The sequence below is a fragment of the Polypterus senegalus genome, chromosome 7, assembly GCF_016835505.1.
Source record: "Polypterus senegalus isolate Bchr_013 chromosome 7, ASM1683550v1, whole genome shotgun sequence".
Lineage (NCBI taxonomy): Eukaryota > Metazoa > Chordata > Cladistia > Polypteriformes > Polypteridae > Polypterus > Polypterus senegalus.
The window spans coordinates 36,171,475-36,188,332 of NC_053160.1; the positions used below are offsets into that span (position 1 = coordinate 36,171,475).

Sequence of the window (16,858 nt, forward strand, 5' to 3'; positions counted from 1 at the left end):
TGGTTGTGTGCATGTTTTCATGCCTGCAGGCAACATAAGATTTAAAAACAAAAAAAAACACAAAAGCATTAGTTGTTAATTTAATCCCAGCTTTCTTGTTGACTACTGTTCCCTTATTTTTTAGCGCTGTTATTAACACAGAAATGGCATGTGTACTAAATATCTTTCTTGTTCACTTGTTTTGCTCAAATATCTGATTAAGAAGGTGTGAGCTTTCTAGTTACATTCTCAATTAGAGGACATTTTGCCTCTTCCATTGAACTTTCAACGTTAATAGCACTTTATTTTATTAGGTCTTGTGCAGTATTTTACCTGTGTGTCCTTCATTACTCTGTTCATTCACACCACTTGCAGTGAATGATTTTTAGGGATGGTTTTCCAACACTAGTGATTCTCACTTCATCAGCATACTTCTCACAATGTTTCTGGAATTTGTGCACAAGTTACCAAGCCATTTGAACTAAGAATTTACCTTTGCTGTACATGGAAAGCAGTTTTATGCCACATTGCTGTCTACCTTTCTTTCTGAAGAGAAAATGGGTGATTTATTTACAGTTTTCATCAAGGACAGGTCTAATATTAAAGGAATGCACTTAAGTGTGCAGATATTTATGAAAATCGTTAAGAATCCGTGAATTCTGTATTTCTAAGAGTACATTTTCAGTGTGGTTTTTTTTTTTTTTTTAAAAACAAAAAAAGTCCTCAGTAATTGAGATTCTTGGGTACTGTTTTATTTGTCTGCATCCTACCATTTATTTTTCGCTTCAGCTCTCCACCAGCTTATCCCTTATAGCATAGTGGGGAAGGGAGCAGGGACCAATTTACAATATACTCCATGGTTATTTATTCTGTTAGTGCTCCAGTGTTGCAGATAAGTATATGCTACCTGAAGTAGATGAAGAAATGCGTCAGATATGCAATCTGCAAACAGAAGAGATGCCATCTTGTACTTCTGAAAAGCATCATGCAGCACAGCCACTTTGTAATTAGATAAGTGCACTTGCATACAGTATATGCAATTTTAGAATGGCTGTTTCATCTTGAAGAATAAGGTAATTTGCTGCAGTTTAAGAGCATAAAAGAGAGGGACACGTCATTGTGAGGAGAAAGCAGGCCCCCTGCACCCGTAGAGGTTGTACTGTATATGAGCATAATTGTAGTAAAAACTGAACAGTAAGGACTATGGCACGCAGTGAATAATGCTTCAGCCCTCGATGAGATTATTGATCGTGCAAACAGCAATGCCATAATGTGGCGTGTGTTTATTTATTTATTTATTTATTTTTTTTTGTGTTTTAAAGTCCCTGCCCAAAGTTTCTTGTGTGTCTTGTCAAAGAATGTGTTCCCATTCCCCTTCCTCTGCTAGACAAGCAAAGGTGACTGCTCCAAGCCAAGGGAAGCTCTGCCTCCTCTAGAATGTCACAAAAAAAACACATTTTATTTACATTTCTGTTACAAAGAGCGTACTAGGAAGTGTTGAACTTCATGGCTAGCTAATTTGGAATCAGCAATTTCTTGCAGGTCATCTTACATGATTTATTTTTTCCTCATTCCTGTGGCAGCACAATCCATTAAAACCCAATGAAGTACAGCTTAACTGGACTTCAGTGACACTTCAGAATTTGGTTTGCTTTCAGTGTAGCAAAGCTAGGCACTTATGGGACAAATGCTTCAAAACGTCATTTCCGGGGAAGCTCAGTTTCTCTGGGAATAAATGGGGCAGTGGGCTGGCCAGGACACTGACTGTTCTTCCAATCATCATGCAGCATTGCAAAGTGGCAGGATTTTTTTTTTTTAAATTATTGACAGTGTTTTGGCGTAGGAGCATTTTTTTGGCAAGTTAAGTCATGAGACAAGCTGCTGCTTGTAGTCTGTTATTTGCTAGCAATATTACACTATTTTCATTTGTACATATCCTACTCTAAGTATAGTGTTCTCAGTTTGTCTCCTTGTTTCAGTATAGCAACATTCATTTTTTGATTTTAAACTGTTATGGTGGGGAACTAGCCCAGCCAGCCAGCTAACTGTTCATAATGGCAGATAGTGCTAATATTGTTGACAAACATAATGTATTGTTGGCCTTGCCTCTTAATAAAGCCATCTCGGGTTGTTTGATCAAAACAGTCTTTTGAGCCCTGTCAGTGTTAGCCAGGTCCACAAAAAACAAAGAAAAGCAATGAACACATGAGTTCATGTGCATGGTTAAGTTTTTGCATTCAGAGGGTGTGATAAGGGTGGTGAATCTGCTAAGATGGGGAGTTAGAGAATTTGCTGAAACATTACCCAAGTATGATTCTCTCTTGGCCCACACACTTGCAGTCATCTTCTGTGCTTTCTGGCATGTCCCGTTTAATTTACAAATGATTTGATTTCTGCTGTTGATGAAATAAATCAAAGGTCAAGTTCACTGCTCCATTTTTTTTTTTTTTGGCATGGAAAGTAGATGAGACAACTGACATTTCATTTCACGCACAACTTCCTCATAGTTTGATACTGCAGGCCAAATTTATGAGCAATTTGTTGGATTTTTTGATGTTTCAGTGGAGTGAGATGCTCAGTCTATCTTTGTTTTAAATGAAAACCTGCAAGGCTACTGTTACTAAGAAAAATGTATGGCTCAAACCTATGATGGGGCTGCTGCGATGGCCTCCTGTCTGAATGGAATGCAGGCTAAAGTTAAAGCAGCAGCAATGTTTGTACACTGCTATGCACACAGTCTAAAACCTCTCTGAATCCAAAATGTTTTTTTCCATCTCTTTGGGTTTGCCACTTTTTTTTTTTTCTCACTAAATATACCAAAAGGATTGCTTTTCTCAACTTGGTGTTCAAGGTTGCCCAGAAATCCTCCTACTTTGTGGAACTATAAATCGTGAATAGTCAGCACTGTGACAAACTACTATGATGGCTCCTGCAGATTTGAAAAGACTAAGGATGAGACCATAGTAGATGAAGACTCACTCCATGCTGCCGACAGCTTCTTAATGAGAGTGGAGGATTCTGAGTTTCTTTTCATGTTGAACACATATAATCAAATCTCAGAAACAGATGTGGTCTTTGACGTTGTGCAGCAGATGGCTATGGATGTTCTTTACTGCAAACAAAGAATTGAGTCTCCTTGTTTTTGCAAAGAAGAGGTCAGAGGAGGCTTTCAAAGCTGTTTGTGCAAAAGCGGCATGTCTTGAATCGGACCCTGAAAATGAGTCTAGGCGAAAGCATCAATATATATTTCAAAATTACAGGATCCCCAGGAGCATTGCAGAAATATGTATATGGCCAACATAGACAATCTTGTGGCGCAGATTTCTAAATGTTTTTTTCAAATTTGGAAAGCATATGGTTTCTAGAACTAATCAGTCCAGGGAATCTGATGACATGAGACAAAGTTAATTTAAAGACTTTGTTAAATGGTGCGACTCAAACCACTTACACATTAACACCAACAAGACCAAGGAGCTGGTGGTGGATTTTAGGAGGCCTAGGCCCCGCATGGACCCTGTGATCATCAGAGGTGACTGTGTGCAGAGGGTGCAGACCTTTAAATATCTGAGAGTGCAGCTGGATGACAAATTAGACTGGACTGCCAATACTGATGCTCTATGTAAGAAAGGTCAGAGCAGACTATACTTTCTGAGAAGGTTGGCATCCTTCAACATCTGCAGTAAGATGCTGCAGATGTTCTACCAGACAGTTGTGGTGAGTGCCCTCTTCTATGCGGTGGTGTGCTGGGGTGGCAGCATAAAGATGAAAGACGCCTCACGCCTGGACAAACTTGTTACGAAGGCAGGCTCTATTGTAGGATTAAAGTTGGACAGTTTAACATCTGTGGCAGAGAGACGGGCACTAAGCAAACTCCTGTCAATCATAATTAATCCACTGCATCCACTTAACAGTGTCATCTCCAGGCAGAGGAGTAGCTTCAGTGACAGACTTTTGTCACTGTCCTGCTCCACTGACAGACTGAAGAGATCGTTCCTCCCCCACACTATGCGACTCTTCAATTCCACCCGGGGGAGTAAATGCTAACATTAATTTTATTTTAATTTTTTTAATTTTTTTTCATTTTTATTACTATTTAATACGGTTTCTTTGTATCAGTATACTGCTGCTGGATTATGTGAATTTCCCCCTTGGGATTAATAAAGTGTCTGTCTGTCTGTCTCCTGAAAGTTTTATGGTTATTTCTATGATTTTAGGGAGACTGTGATCTGAACTGCAACAGGGATAAGCTGTGTGATTTCTTGGCGGCGTTTTTTTAAAGACATGGAGTTGGGAGTTGGATAGTGCAGTGCCTCAGCTATACAAGCTATTGTCTTTAGTGACCTCAAGTGGAGCTACATCAGCAGGTGTAGAGAGGAGCTTCTCCTGATTAGCACAACTCGTACAGCTGCGACAAAATGGGCCAAAACCATTTAAGCAGCCTTGCTTTGCTGGCTATTGGGAGGGAACTGGTCAAGTCTTTGGGGAGGGGAATCCCAGTTGGTATGACAGGGTCATAGACCATTTTCTACAAAAAGAAAGGCGGGTAAAATTTACATATAAATAACATGATGGAATAATTGACTCATTTTATGATGTAGGCCTAAAATGTGCTTCCTCAGTTTCAAAGACAACCAGCCGCCACTAACTGTTGTCATGCAAGCATGTAGCCTTGCCCAGTCTGTTAAGACCATGAAGATTGTTCTCTTCTCATCCAGTTTGTGAAGAGCTTTCTGCTGAAAGTTACAATGCATCCTCATAAACCCAATAATGAATCAAAGTGATTTTTTTTTTTTAATAAGATGATAAAAAAAAAATCAGTTTTGATTTTCTGAATTTCATGGGGTCCTGTGGCTTTAATTAGATGGCCCTGTACTGCTCCACCTGCATTTGGCAACTTGTTTGGGACCTTTTCTGGTAGCACGGATTGCAGGGCAGGAACCCACCAATAGATGGAACACTATAGTCATCTGAAAGCTACTTCTACCATTGAAACATTTTCTGGACCTACTTATTCAACTTCCATTTCTAGGAAATTGCAGGGGGCTTTGCAGTTTTCTGCAGTTAACTATAACATACATATTGTAATCGCGGAGAAGGCCAGTTGAATTCTAACCTTGCACTGAGCGAATATATCATAAATATATTGATGCCTGTTGAATAGTTTGTATCTTTTCAATCTCAAGTACCTTTTTGATTAATTATCCCTGTTGTAGGAAGCAATATTATATTTTGATTGTTGGGAAAATTGCCATTGATCATTTAAACACTTTTCTAATTTCTTTTCTGATTGTCCAGGCACCACCTTTGAGCAATAAACTCTTGGGAGAGAACGACATTGCCCTCAGCTGTGTGGACCAAATCTATGGAGGTGTGTTAACAATGTAATAAAGAAGACTTACCTGTGTGGGGATTTTGGGTTATTCCTCTCGTGCTAAAATTGCTTAATGGAATACTACTCCTTAACAACTTGTCCTAAGCCTCATTTAGCAATATACTGCCTGGCTTCTCTACTTTTGGATAGGGCTATCCATGTGTATGTGTAAGCGTTTTTGGTGGTCTTCATAACAATCTAGTTATGTAACTATGCTTAGTTTTTGTGTATGTGTGTTAACATTGCACTTGTCACATTCTAGGAAATGGTTGCTTTGTCCTTCAGTCCACCTGTCTCCTGAATAGCGCACCCACTAAAATCTTTCTAAAATTTATTATAAAATTGTTTGCAGCCAGACTTTTTGCCAACAGACCGACTTCTTTCAGGATAAGTAGCTCTTGCTCAGACAGTGCTGGTTGTCTATAACAAGATAATTATCTGAAGCTACCATCAAGACCATAAAGAATCTATTAACTAAAACCTGCACATTATCACAGTCTGCTGTCATGCTTTAGAAGAAATTAGTCTCCTATTCAACTGAAAGCTTCATAGCTTGTCTCATGTGTCTGGTTAAAGGTTACATTGCAACTTGAATATTTTGGATTTTGAAATTCTTTGCTTAAGTGACATGAACACATCAAGTTAATTTGCTCTGCTAGTAGTAGGACGATTCCAGCTTGTAATGATAATGCATTATAGTATATTGATTAACATTACAACTAAACAAGCTACAGAAACATGTTTTATGTTCTTCTGTTATGACAGAATAAACATATTTGTCCCTTCACAGTAGAGAGAAGTCCAGGCTAAATCGTGACGTTGGACATAATACTCAGTTTTCATTTTGCAGTAGTTGTTGAGGTTACCACTATACACACGCAAAATTGTGCATTTGAAAATATCAGTCTGTCTTGAATGGCTAATAGATGGTCCCAATATCGGATTTAGACATTATTCTAGTACTGTATATCTATATCATAGCTGTATGGTTGTGCTACATCATGACTCCCAAGTTTCTTCCAGATCCCTGTGACCCTTGGGGTAAAGCCAAAGCGAACTTTGTCATCTGTCATATACAAGTATACAGATAGACGGAATTGCGAAGCTCAGGGTCCACAGTATAGCAACATGAAGTGCAAATTTTAAAAATGGAATTTAAATTTAAAATGCAGATAAGACATCGTGCAAAGACAAAGTAACAACAATATTGACGTAGTAAGCAATATGAACAATGTATGGTATTTGCAATCTAGATACATAAATATAATCAATTGATATGTAATATAATAAATAGATATAGATAATACAGAAATTATCAGTGTATGATAATAGTTGTTTAAGACGTGTAAACAATGACTGGTCAGAATGTTTCACAGCAGAAGGATATCCACAATGTCAAAATACTTAAAGTACAGTGTGAGATTTTCAGTTTGTTTCTACATGCACACTAGTCTTTGCAGGAAAGTGGCTTGTATGTATGAAAGTTCTGTTTTTAGAGGTGGTTGAAGCAGTGTGGAAGATCCCAGTGGGCAGCATAGTGTTAAGGAGTCTGACAGCTTGGGGGTAAAAACTGTCCGGTAGCCTGGCAGATCTGGCTCTGATGCTGCAGTATCTTCTCTTGGATCGCAGAAGTGTGAAAAGTCCATGTGAGGGGTATAAGGGGTCCTGCACAATGCTGCAGGCCTTGCGGACACTGCATTTGAAAAATACTTCCTGTAGTGAAGAGAGAGCCACCCCAATAATGTTCTCTGCTGTCTTCACTATCCTTTGCAGACGCTTGCGGTCGGATATGTTGCAGTTGTCATACAAGACAGTGATGCAGCTGGTCAAAACACTCTCAATGGTGCCTCTTTAGAACATGGTGAGGATGGAAGGGGGAAGACTTGCTCGCTTCAGCCGCCTCAGGAAGTGTAGTCTCTGCTGGGCTTTCTTGATTAGTGATGTGGTGTTATGCGTCCACATAAGTTCCTCAGTTATGTGCACACCGAGGAACTTGGTACTCCTAACAGTCTCCACATCTAAACCATTGATGCTGAGTGGGATGTGAGCAGCATGCGATTTTTCTGAAGTCCACAATATCTCTTTTGTCTTGTCGACATTGAGATAGAGAGAGATTGTTGTCTTCACTCTATGCGGACGGCCGTTCCACCTCATCTCTGTATGCTGTTTCATCATCCCTTATCATCAGTCCCAGCACCATTGTATCATCAGCAAACTTGATGATGTGGTTGGTGCAGTTGTGAGTCAGCAGGGTGAAGAGCAGTGGACGAAGCACGCAGCCCTGCGGCACTCCAGTGCTCTGTGTGATGATGCTGGAAGTGTTGCAGCCCAATCCAAACTGACTGGGGCCTCTCTGTCAAGAAGTCCAGGATCCAATTGCAGAGGGTGGTGTTCAGGTCCAACCTGCTCAGTTTTACAACCAGCTTTTGAGGATGATTGTGTTGAAGGTCTATGAATAGCATCTTTTTTTTTTTTTTTTAAATCCAAATGTGTCAGGGATAGGTGAAGGGCAGAGGATATGACATCCTTAGATGACCAGTCTGAGCGGTATGCAAACTGAAGAGGGTCAAGGAAGGCAGGGAGATTAGTCTTTTTATGTGTGACATGACTAACCTTTCGAAGCACTTCATGATGATTGGCATGAGTGCAACTGGGTCAGTATTCATTCAAGCATGTCACTGATGACTACTTTGGCACTAGTGTGATGGTGGTTGACTTGAAGCATGCTGGGACTGACGACTGGCTCAGAGATGTGTTGAAGATGTTTGTGAGGACATCAGCCAGTTGACTGGTACATTCTTTGAGCACGCAACCAGGTATGTTGTCAGGTCCTGCAGCCTTGGGTGGATTGACTCTGGATAGGGTCCTTTTCAAGTCAGTTATTGAGAGACACGGAGTACCTGGTCAGTGGAGGGAGGTGTTGCTTTTCTTGCAGTCTCTTTGTTCTGCGCCTCAAACCGTGTGAAGAAATTGTTTAGCTCATCCGGTAGGGAGGCATCACCATTGCTGCTGTGTGGGTTAGGCTTGCAGTTTGTAATTTTCTGAATGCCCTGCCACATACGATGTGTGTCTCTGGTGCTGCTGAAGTGTTTGTTAATCCCCTGCGCGTATGCCCACTTAGCTCTCCTTATAGCGTGGACAGGTAGGCTCTACAGATCTGAAGACTGCATTTCTGATCTTGATCTTGAGCAGCTTGCGCACTTCTTTCGTCATCCATGGCGTTTGGTTGGCTCTTGTGGTAACATCCTTGGTAACAGTAACATAGTAAAGAAGTGTTTTCTGGTTTTCAGTGTGAATGTGCAGCCTCTTAATTTCCATGAATGTTCCAGAAGTAAACCTATTAATTCAAAGAATTTCTCTTATATTATTGAATCCTTTTTGAAAACTTCGCGAATTACAATATGTTATCTTACAGTCTTTTTTGGCTTAAGACTAAAGTGGTTCAGTTCCCTCAGGTGGGAACAATGACCAGACCCTGTGGTGGGTCTTTGTTCAGCTTGAGGTGTGGTGGTTATTGTAGGGTTGTGACAGACCTGTAAGCAGTACTCACTGTAGTTTTCTGTAATGTGTTTTTTGAGTATTAAGAAGGTTCAAGTATAGGACATGTGTTTGCAAACCATGTTTTCGCTCTCCAATATCTACTTAATCCAAGCAAAGAGTTGCATTGAAATCTTGGATTTAAACTTTGCTATAACAAACTATTGTGGATCTGTGGACATTTACCATTGTCTCCCTTCTGCCATTCCTGTCCAAAACTTGAGAATGAAAAGTCTACAAACAAATGTTGACTTTTGCTCTTTAACAACAATCTACCAGACCTGCTTCAGTCTGGATTCTGCAAGGGCAGAAAAGGGCACTGCTTTCTGTCACTAATGCTCTTTGATCTGCTCGAGCAGCTTCTCTTTCCTTTGTCTTTCTCCTTGACCTTTGTATTCCCTTTGTACCGTTAACCATTCCCTGCTTGTCTCTTCCCTTGGGAAACTTGGAATCAGCAGTTCTGCTTTAGACTGGTTCAAATCCTACCTCTCCAACTGATTCTTTTGTGTTTCCAGGTCTAACTCATCTTCTCCACAACAGTGTTCTACAGGTGTACTTCAAGGATCAGAGTTGGGTCCACTTCTCTTTTCTGTCTCTATTCGTTATTTGGGGAATTTCATTTCTTCTAATGGCTTCACATCCCACCTACATGACGATGATGCACAGATCTTCTCATTTCCCTCTTATAACCCACAGGTTTCAGCCCAGATCTCCTGCTGTTTCTACCATCTCATCATGGATGAACGATCAACCTAAACTTAACCTTTCAAAGTCAAGTATCCTTTACTTGCTCTCTGATTCTTCTTCCTCAGATTCATCCTTAAGCATCACCCTTGAAAATGGCACCATTTCACCGTCGTTCACAGTCAAGAATCTTGTTGCATCTCTGTACTCATTCATTGAACACATTTTCAAAATGCAGCTGCTCGGCTGGTGTTCTCGGTTCCTCGTTTCATGCCTGCTACTCCTCTGCTTTAGTATGTCCAGTGGCTTCTTATTGCTGCAAAGAATCCAGTTCAAAGGTTTTGTTTTGACCTACAGTTATCTGATCGGCCCTATTTCTCAATATCTCAAAACCCTGGTCTCTCCATGAAGTCTCCATTCTGCCTTTGCTTTTCTGCTGACCCTCTTCCTCTTGCCAGACATTCCAAGACTGGAAAATGTTTCTCTGCGCTTGCTTCAGAGCCGTGGAATGATTTCCTTTTATCTGTTCATGCTACACCCAATTTGTGTTGGTGTTGTTGTGTCTTGAAAACGCTCCTTTTCATTGAATATTTTGGATCAGCTTATCTTGCCACCTTCAAGATAGCTGCTGTTGTAACGAGAAAGAGTTTAGGATAGTGATTGTTGTCTTAGTATGTCTTGGTTTAATTACGTAGTAGTTTTACTCCCTTATGTAGATGTTCTGTTTATGTTTGCACTTTCCTTCTTGTTTGTTATAACCTTCTTTGTAAATTACCTTGGATAAAGGCATCTGCTAAATGACAAACTCCAGCCTTCCTTATGAAATTGTATCTTTAAGGGATAGCCTTGTTAACAGTAGAGTTCTTTACCTCAATTATTGACTTGGTGCATGTGAATGAGGATGACTCTCCAAAGTTGTATTGTTCTCCAGCAGTAGAAATTTAATGATGGCCCTATGCTTGATTTGTGGTTTTTCTGCATCTGTGTTGACTTGCTTCTGAAACGGGAAACCACAAATGTTAAAAACTTGTAATTCATATTTTAGCACACAAGAGCTTTTCTTTGGCTGCTTACATCAGCACTGCAGAATATCCTTGTCCGGTTCATGCTCAAAACTTTTTCACAATACTACAGGTTGTCTGTGACATTTATGTGACACCGAGGGACTATCTTGGAAAAATGTTTTTTTTTAGTTAGGTAATACTAGAAAACAAAACATTTAATGGCTAGTTCTTTTTCGTTTTTAGTTTAGAACATAGCACAGCAATTTTGTCTCGAATCCACAACTCTTAAGACCAAGCCTTTTCTCTTTTTAGTTTACTTGTTTGTTTTTTCCTTGGTGTGTTTCTTCCCATTTTTAAAACATGCAAGTTAGTTTATCTGGCAAAAGTAAACTGGCCCATTATAAATACAGGGTGAGTCAAAATTGTTAACTTTTGAATTGTGTAAACAATTTTTTCTCTCTATATAATTTTTTTTATATATATAATGCAATATGCATCTTTATTGATAAAGTATTTTGTTACCTATTGCTACCCATCCCAGTAATTCCACTACTTTTGGACAATGGTGTTCACCACTGATGAGTTGTTACAAAGGGCCTATGTTTGTCTTGGCTGTTCTCCTGCTGAATTTTATATGAAACACATGCAAGTTTGACTTGTTGCAAATGTGATTACAAGGTATACTTTCATGAGTATGCCCAAAATCACAGTGATTCTAATGCTTCCTTGGGTGAAGAATCACTGGGAGCACATCCTTTTAATGGCAGTTCTAAGATCCACATGGGCCTGCATGCATCCCTGTTCCTTGGGCCATGCTTTTTACACTGTGCTCAATTCATGCCCTAGCAAGCTCAGACTTTTCCATCAGTATAATGGGTTGTATTAAACCCAGCCACAGAGGATGCACAGATCAGTGTGTTTGTTTGTGCCGGTCCTAAGCCCGAATAAATGGGGAGGGTTACGTCAGGAAGGGCATCTGGTGTAAAATTTTGCCAAATCCGTATGCGGACAGATGATCCGCTGTGGCTACCCCTAACGGGAGCAGCTGATAGAAGACGATGATGATAGCTGATTGTATTAGTTCTACATACTTAAACTGGTCATTGTTAATGTGTGTATTTAGCTTTCATAATGCTTTTTATCTAAAAGAATCTGATTTTTGTCAAGGTGAGGGAGAGTTTGGGTGAATAATTCAGTCATTTTTCAAAAGACAATTAGCTCTTTGGCTATTGAGACTAAATGTTTCAAAGGAAGGAGTTGCTTTATCTGTCTTTGCTCTGTCTGAGAACCAAGAAATCTGTCCTAATGTGAGGTCTGTCAATGTTGTAACTCAAGAGTGTTGATTTTGCTTTGCATTTTGTATTGCAGTCCATGATGAAAAGAAAAAATTAATTATTGGAGGTCAAGTAAGGAACAAATATCCTCCAAAACTCTTAATCTACTGCAAGGATTTTCGAGTCTTTCAATTCGGTTTATCGTATGCAAAAGAGGAGGAAGCTAAAAAGGTAGAGTAAATTAAAACATTAGTACACGTTGTTTAATTATATGAATGCTTACTTTGGGGTTAATTAGAAATTCTTCAGTACATTTTACATATAAAATGTCTTGATTTTAATATGGCTTTTTTTTTCCTTTCATTGTATTCTAGATCTTTCAAGGTATTGTCCATCATAGCCTTGAACCAAAGTCTTTAAAGTGTGCCTTTGCTTTTTCTTACTGTGAAAAGGTACTATACCCTGAAGGTAAGCTTATTTGATCTACTAAAAAAAAAAAAAGAAAAAAGCAGAGTAGTGTTTTTTTGTGTCTGTGTGATTATATAATTGTTTTATACAAGAGTGATTTTAAAGTATGATGAAAAAAGTCTTTGCTCCAAAGAATGCAACATGCAAGAATTTTAACAATGCTAAAGTTTTAAATGTTTATAGACATGGTTTTTGTTTTTTGAGACGGCTGGTGTTTTCTATCATGAATATGGCTCAGAAGAACATGGCTAATGTGTGTCGTCAAAACCCAGGATACACTACATGAAAAGAACAGGAAATCTTGCTTTGTAATGTGGAGTCACAAATGACCAATTCTAATCGGCAGATTTTTACCATACCAATTTTTTTTTTCTTTGTGCAGTCTTCATGTTTTTTGAAGTGGCATAAGATACATGCATCTGGCTGGCATAGTTTCTCTGAAAAAGCAGCAGTTGTGGTGCAGATGGAGGGCTCCTGACTTTTTTTTTTTTGGCTCTGAATTTAGCCATTTAAATAAGATGGAGTGTTTTTGTTTTTAATACATGAAATCTGTTTCATAGTAGTTAATTCAAGGTATCCCAATATCATACAATTAATCTGTTCATCTTTGGTGCGTGGTTTGCAGTTTTTGTACAAGAAGTACATTGAAGCAGTTGTCTGTACCATGTGTGCTTCTTTGAACTGCCAATGTACCAATGTATTCTATATTTGTATTGGCTGTATAAACAAGAACTTTGTCCCGATTGCCTCATTCGTTATGTAAGTGTCCAACATTAGAACACTCTAGATGAGAACAGACCATTCAGCCCAACAAAGCTTGCCAGTCCTGTGAGAAATGTACCCTTAAGCTTCCAACTGTGTCCACGTGTTCTTGATGAACTCATTTTAAAATAAATCTCAATCCGCTGTACTAATTCCCCTCATAATTTTAAACCCTTCAATCATGTCTCCTCTTAATCTTCTTTTGCTTCAACTGTATAGGCTGAGCTCTCTTAATCTGTCTTCATAGTTCATTCCCTGTAGCCCTGGAATCAGCCTAGTCACTCTTCTCTGGACTTTTTCTAGCACTGCTATGTCCTTTTTGTAGCTTGAGACCAAAGCTGCACCCAGTACTCCAGATGAGGCCTCAGCACTCCGGGTGAGGCCATTGTTCCTCCCCTCTTAAAATGCTTATTTTATATCCACTTTTAGGTTTAATATTATTTATTGACTTCAAAGGCATGGGTGGCATGGTGGCGCAATGGGTAGCACTGCTATCCCGCAGTTAGGAGACCCAGGTTCACTTCCCGGGTCCTCCCTGCGTGGAGTTTGCATGTTCTCCCCGTGTGTGCGTGGGTTTCCTCCCACAGTCCAAAGACATGCAGGTTAAGTGCATTGGCGATCCTGAAATGTCCCTAGTGTGTGTGTGTGTGTGCGCGCCCTGCAGTGGGCTGGCGTCCTGCCTGAGGTTTGTTTCCAGCCTTGCGCCATGTGTTGGCTGGGATTGTCTCCAGCAGACCCCTGTGACCCTGTAGTTGGGATATAGCGGGTTGGATAATAGATGGATGCACTTCAAAGGCAAGTGATATTTATTAGTAAAAATAAACTTACTATGAATTTGTTACAAAGGTAGCTGCTACTATTGACATGACGTTTATTCTTGTGTTGTAAACTAGACAATGGAAAGGGTCTTTTAAAATAAACACCTTGGTGAACAGTTGACGCCACTGAGACCAGTTAGCAGAAAGCACTCTTTCACTTGACAGAAAGACATTAAAACAACAAAATAGCCAGTAACTTTGTTTTGTACATGTTTGGCATTTTGTCAAACAATGGGTTAGTATGGAAGGCAGGATTGGGTAAAGCATTAAAACTGTAACCTGAATTCTTCTTGTTTGTCACTGGTTGTAACAACATGACTACTCTGACATGGAGCTGTCTGGACATGTGTTTTGCGATATGTTTGTTTTTTTTTCTCTATCTCTCAGTGATGAGGGAGTATAATTAAGGTAAAATAGAGAACATGAGGAATTGCTTGTGGTTTTGTTAATGTATAGTGTTTAGCAGCAGTCGCGTGCAAAGATTATCAATGGCTGTAATGGTTTCCATCTTTATGGTTTCTTTAGAGGGTAAACTCCCACTGGCACAAATAAAGTATTTTACGTAATTGATTGCCACAGATACAGTTGATGTTTTTGTGTTATTGTGTGCCCCAGCACTAATTCTGTCTGAGCCAGCATAGCTGTTTTTGGTCACTAATTTTGGAATAAAATCAGTTTTAATCATTTTTGCAAATGTCATTGTGCCAAATAAAGATGGTCATGTACCATAGTAACTTCTGATATAGATCTTTAGATTTGTGCAGATCACTCTATACTAGGGTGATGTGATGCACAGATTGAGGTTTTTTAATCCTTCAATACTGGAACAGTGGCTCTGTGACCTGCAGTGTGCTTTTTGTGTGAGAAACAGAAAGCAGTTGGTGGAGGTAGTGAAGTAAACCTGGTTTTCACCAGTTACATGACCCTCATGTGAAGTAGAAAAAATAGCTACCTTGAGTTCCCTTTTTAATTCATCACTATGAATGAGACTCCTTTTTTTTCCTCATTTATATGAATGAATGAATGTATCTGTAAATTGTATAGTTAACTGTTGAGCATTGTTTTTGTAGTAGATATAAAATTTATGGTATTCATCAAGGTTATAAATAACTTGATAGTTAGATGTAGTGTGTTTAACCACCACTACAAATCTATTATTGTCAGCAGGTTTTGCCAATTATCAACCTTTCCTTTTATGGTTCTTATTCAGTGTTACAACTCAGAATTGCTGTACAAAGTTGGCCAAAGCAGGCTTTTCATTTTGAAGATTGTCCAGTTCTTTTGTATGTGCGACAGATTGCTTGTAGGATCCAGTGTGACCAGATTAATGTTCATCACTGTGGTCTGCTGAAGGACTACAATGCTTGTGCGTGGCAAATGTCTGAGTAAACTGTAGGTCCAAGCAGTTCCAAGCTGCTGTTTTGCTTTTTGCCATCAGACCTACTTCCACTGTGCACATTTTCAGTGTAACCAAATATAACAGATACATTAGCATATGATAGATAGATAGATAGAGATATATATATATATATATATATATATATATATATATATATATATATATATATATATATCACACACACACACACACACGAGGTGTGGCAGAAAAGTAATGAGACTGATTTTTTATTTACCAAAGTTTTTATTTTTTTCAAACATCAATGTTATCCCCTCATTTATTTGGAATTCTAAACATCCACGCATCAAAAGAGCGACCCTACAAAGACAAAAGGCAGAAGGCGGCATGGCTCTACCTAACTTCCAGTTTTATTACTGGGCGGCAAATATACAGTCGATAAGAACCTGGACACAAATAGAAGAACATACACAGGCATGGACCGCAATAGAAGTAAAATCCTGCAGTACTTCTTTGTATTCCTTGCTTTGTGCTCCAATAAACACACGTTATCGGCAATACACTAATAACCCAATTGTGCTCCACTCACTTAGAATCTGGAACCAATGTAGAAAGCATTTTAAGACGGAGAAGCTTCTTTCTGTGGCACCCCTGCAAAAGAACCACCTCTTTCAACCCTCACAAACATATGCAGTTTTTAATATCTGGAAAAAATTTGGAATTAACTTGCTTGGAGACCTTTATATAGACAACGTCTTTGCATCCTATGAACAATTACGTTCCAAATTTAACATTCCAGCTACAAATTTCTTTCACTATCTTCAAATCAGGAACTTTGTTAAACAGAACCTTCCAGATTTTCCTCATCTTGCACCCTCATCCACGCTGGAAAAATTATTGCTCAATTTCAAGGAGTTAGACTCCATCTCTACAATATATAAAATCCTTTTACAATCCCTTCCTTTCAAAGATCCAAGAGGACACTGGGAAAATGACCTCTCAATTAATATATCAGAAAAGGAGTGGAAAGTAGCAATGCAGAGAATTCACTCAAGCTCCATATGCAAAGCATACAATTATACAACTCAAAATTATATATCGAGCACATCTGTCTCGACTAAAACTCTCCAAAATGTTTCCAGGGCATGATCCAACCTGCGAACGTTGCAACCAAGCCCCAGCCTCACTAGGTCACATGTTCTGGGCCTGCTCCAAATTAACATTATTCTGGACAAAAATTTTTAATTACCTCTCAGACAGTCTTGGACTCACAATCCCTCCTAACCCATTAACAGCTGTGTTTGGGGTTCTTCCAGAGGGTCTTAAAGTGGAGAAAGACAAACAAACTGTGATTGCATTCACTACACTGTTGGCACGCAGACTTATTCTGATAAACTGGAAGAACCCAAACTCTCTCCTCTTTTAAGTCAGTGGGAAACTGATGTGTTATATTATTTAAAATTGGAAAAAATCAAATACTCAGTTAGAGGATCTGTGCAGACTTTTTTCAAAACATGGCAGGATCTAATCAGTAATATTTTGAAATGATTTTATAAAGCACAGAGAATTTGTTGATTTAGGTATTTTTAAAAGCCTTAAATTTT

The 16,858-nt window shown here is 39.1% G+C and overlaps 1 protein-coding gene across 1 annotated transcript in view; it reads left to right on the forward strand.

Moving 5' to 3' along the window:
• mtmr12 (myotubularin related protein 12) overlaps nucleotides 1-16,858 on the forward strand; it is an 82,109-nt gene that overhangs the window by 37,568 nt on the left and 27,683 nt on the right. Inside the window, exons 4-6 of the mRNA XM_039758490.1 lie at nucleotides 5,275-5,347; nucleotides 11,944-12,080; nucleotides 12,224-12,317. Coding sequence (XP_039614424.1) covers nucleotides 5,275-5,347; nucleotides 11,944-12,080; nucleotides 12,224-12,317 — 304 coding nt within the window. The remainder of the gene's footprint in view (nucleotides 1-5,274; nucleotides 5,348-11,943; nucleotides 12,081-12,223; nucleotides 12,318-16,858) is intronic.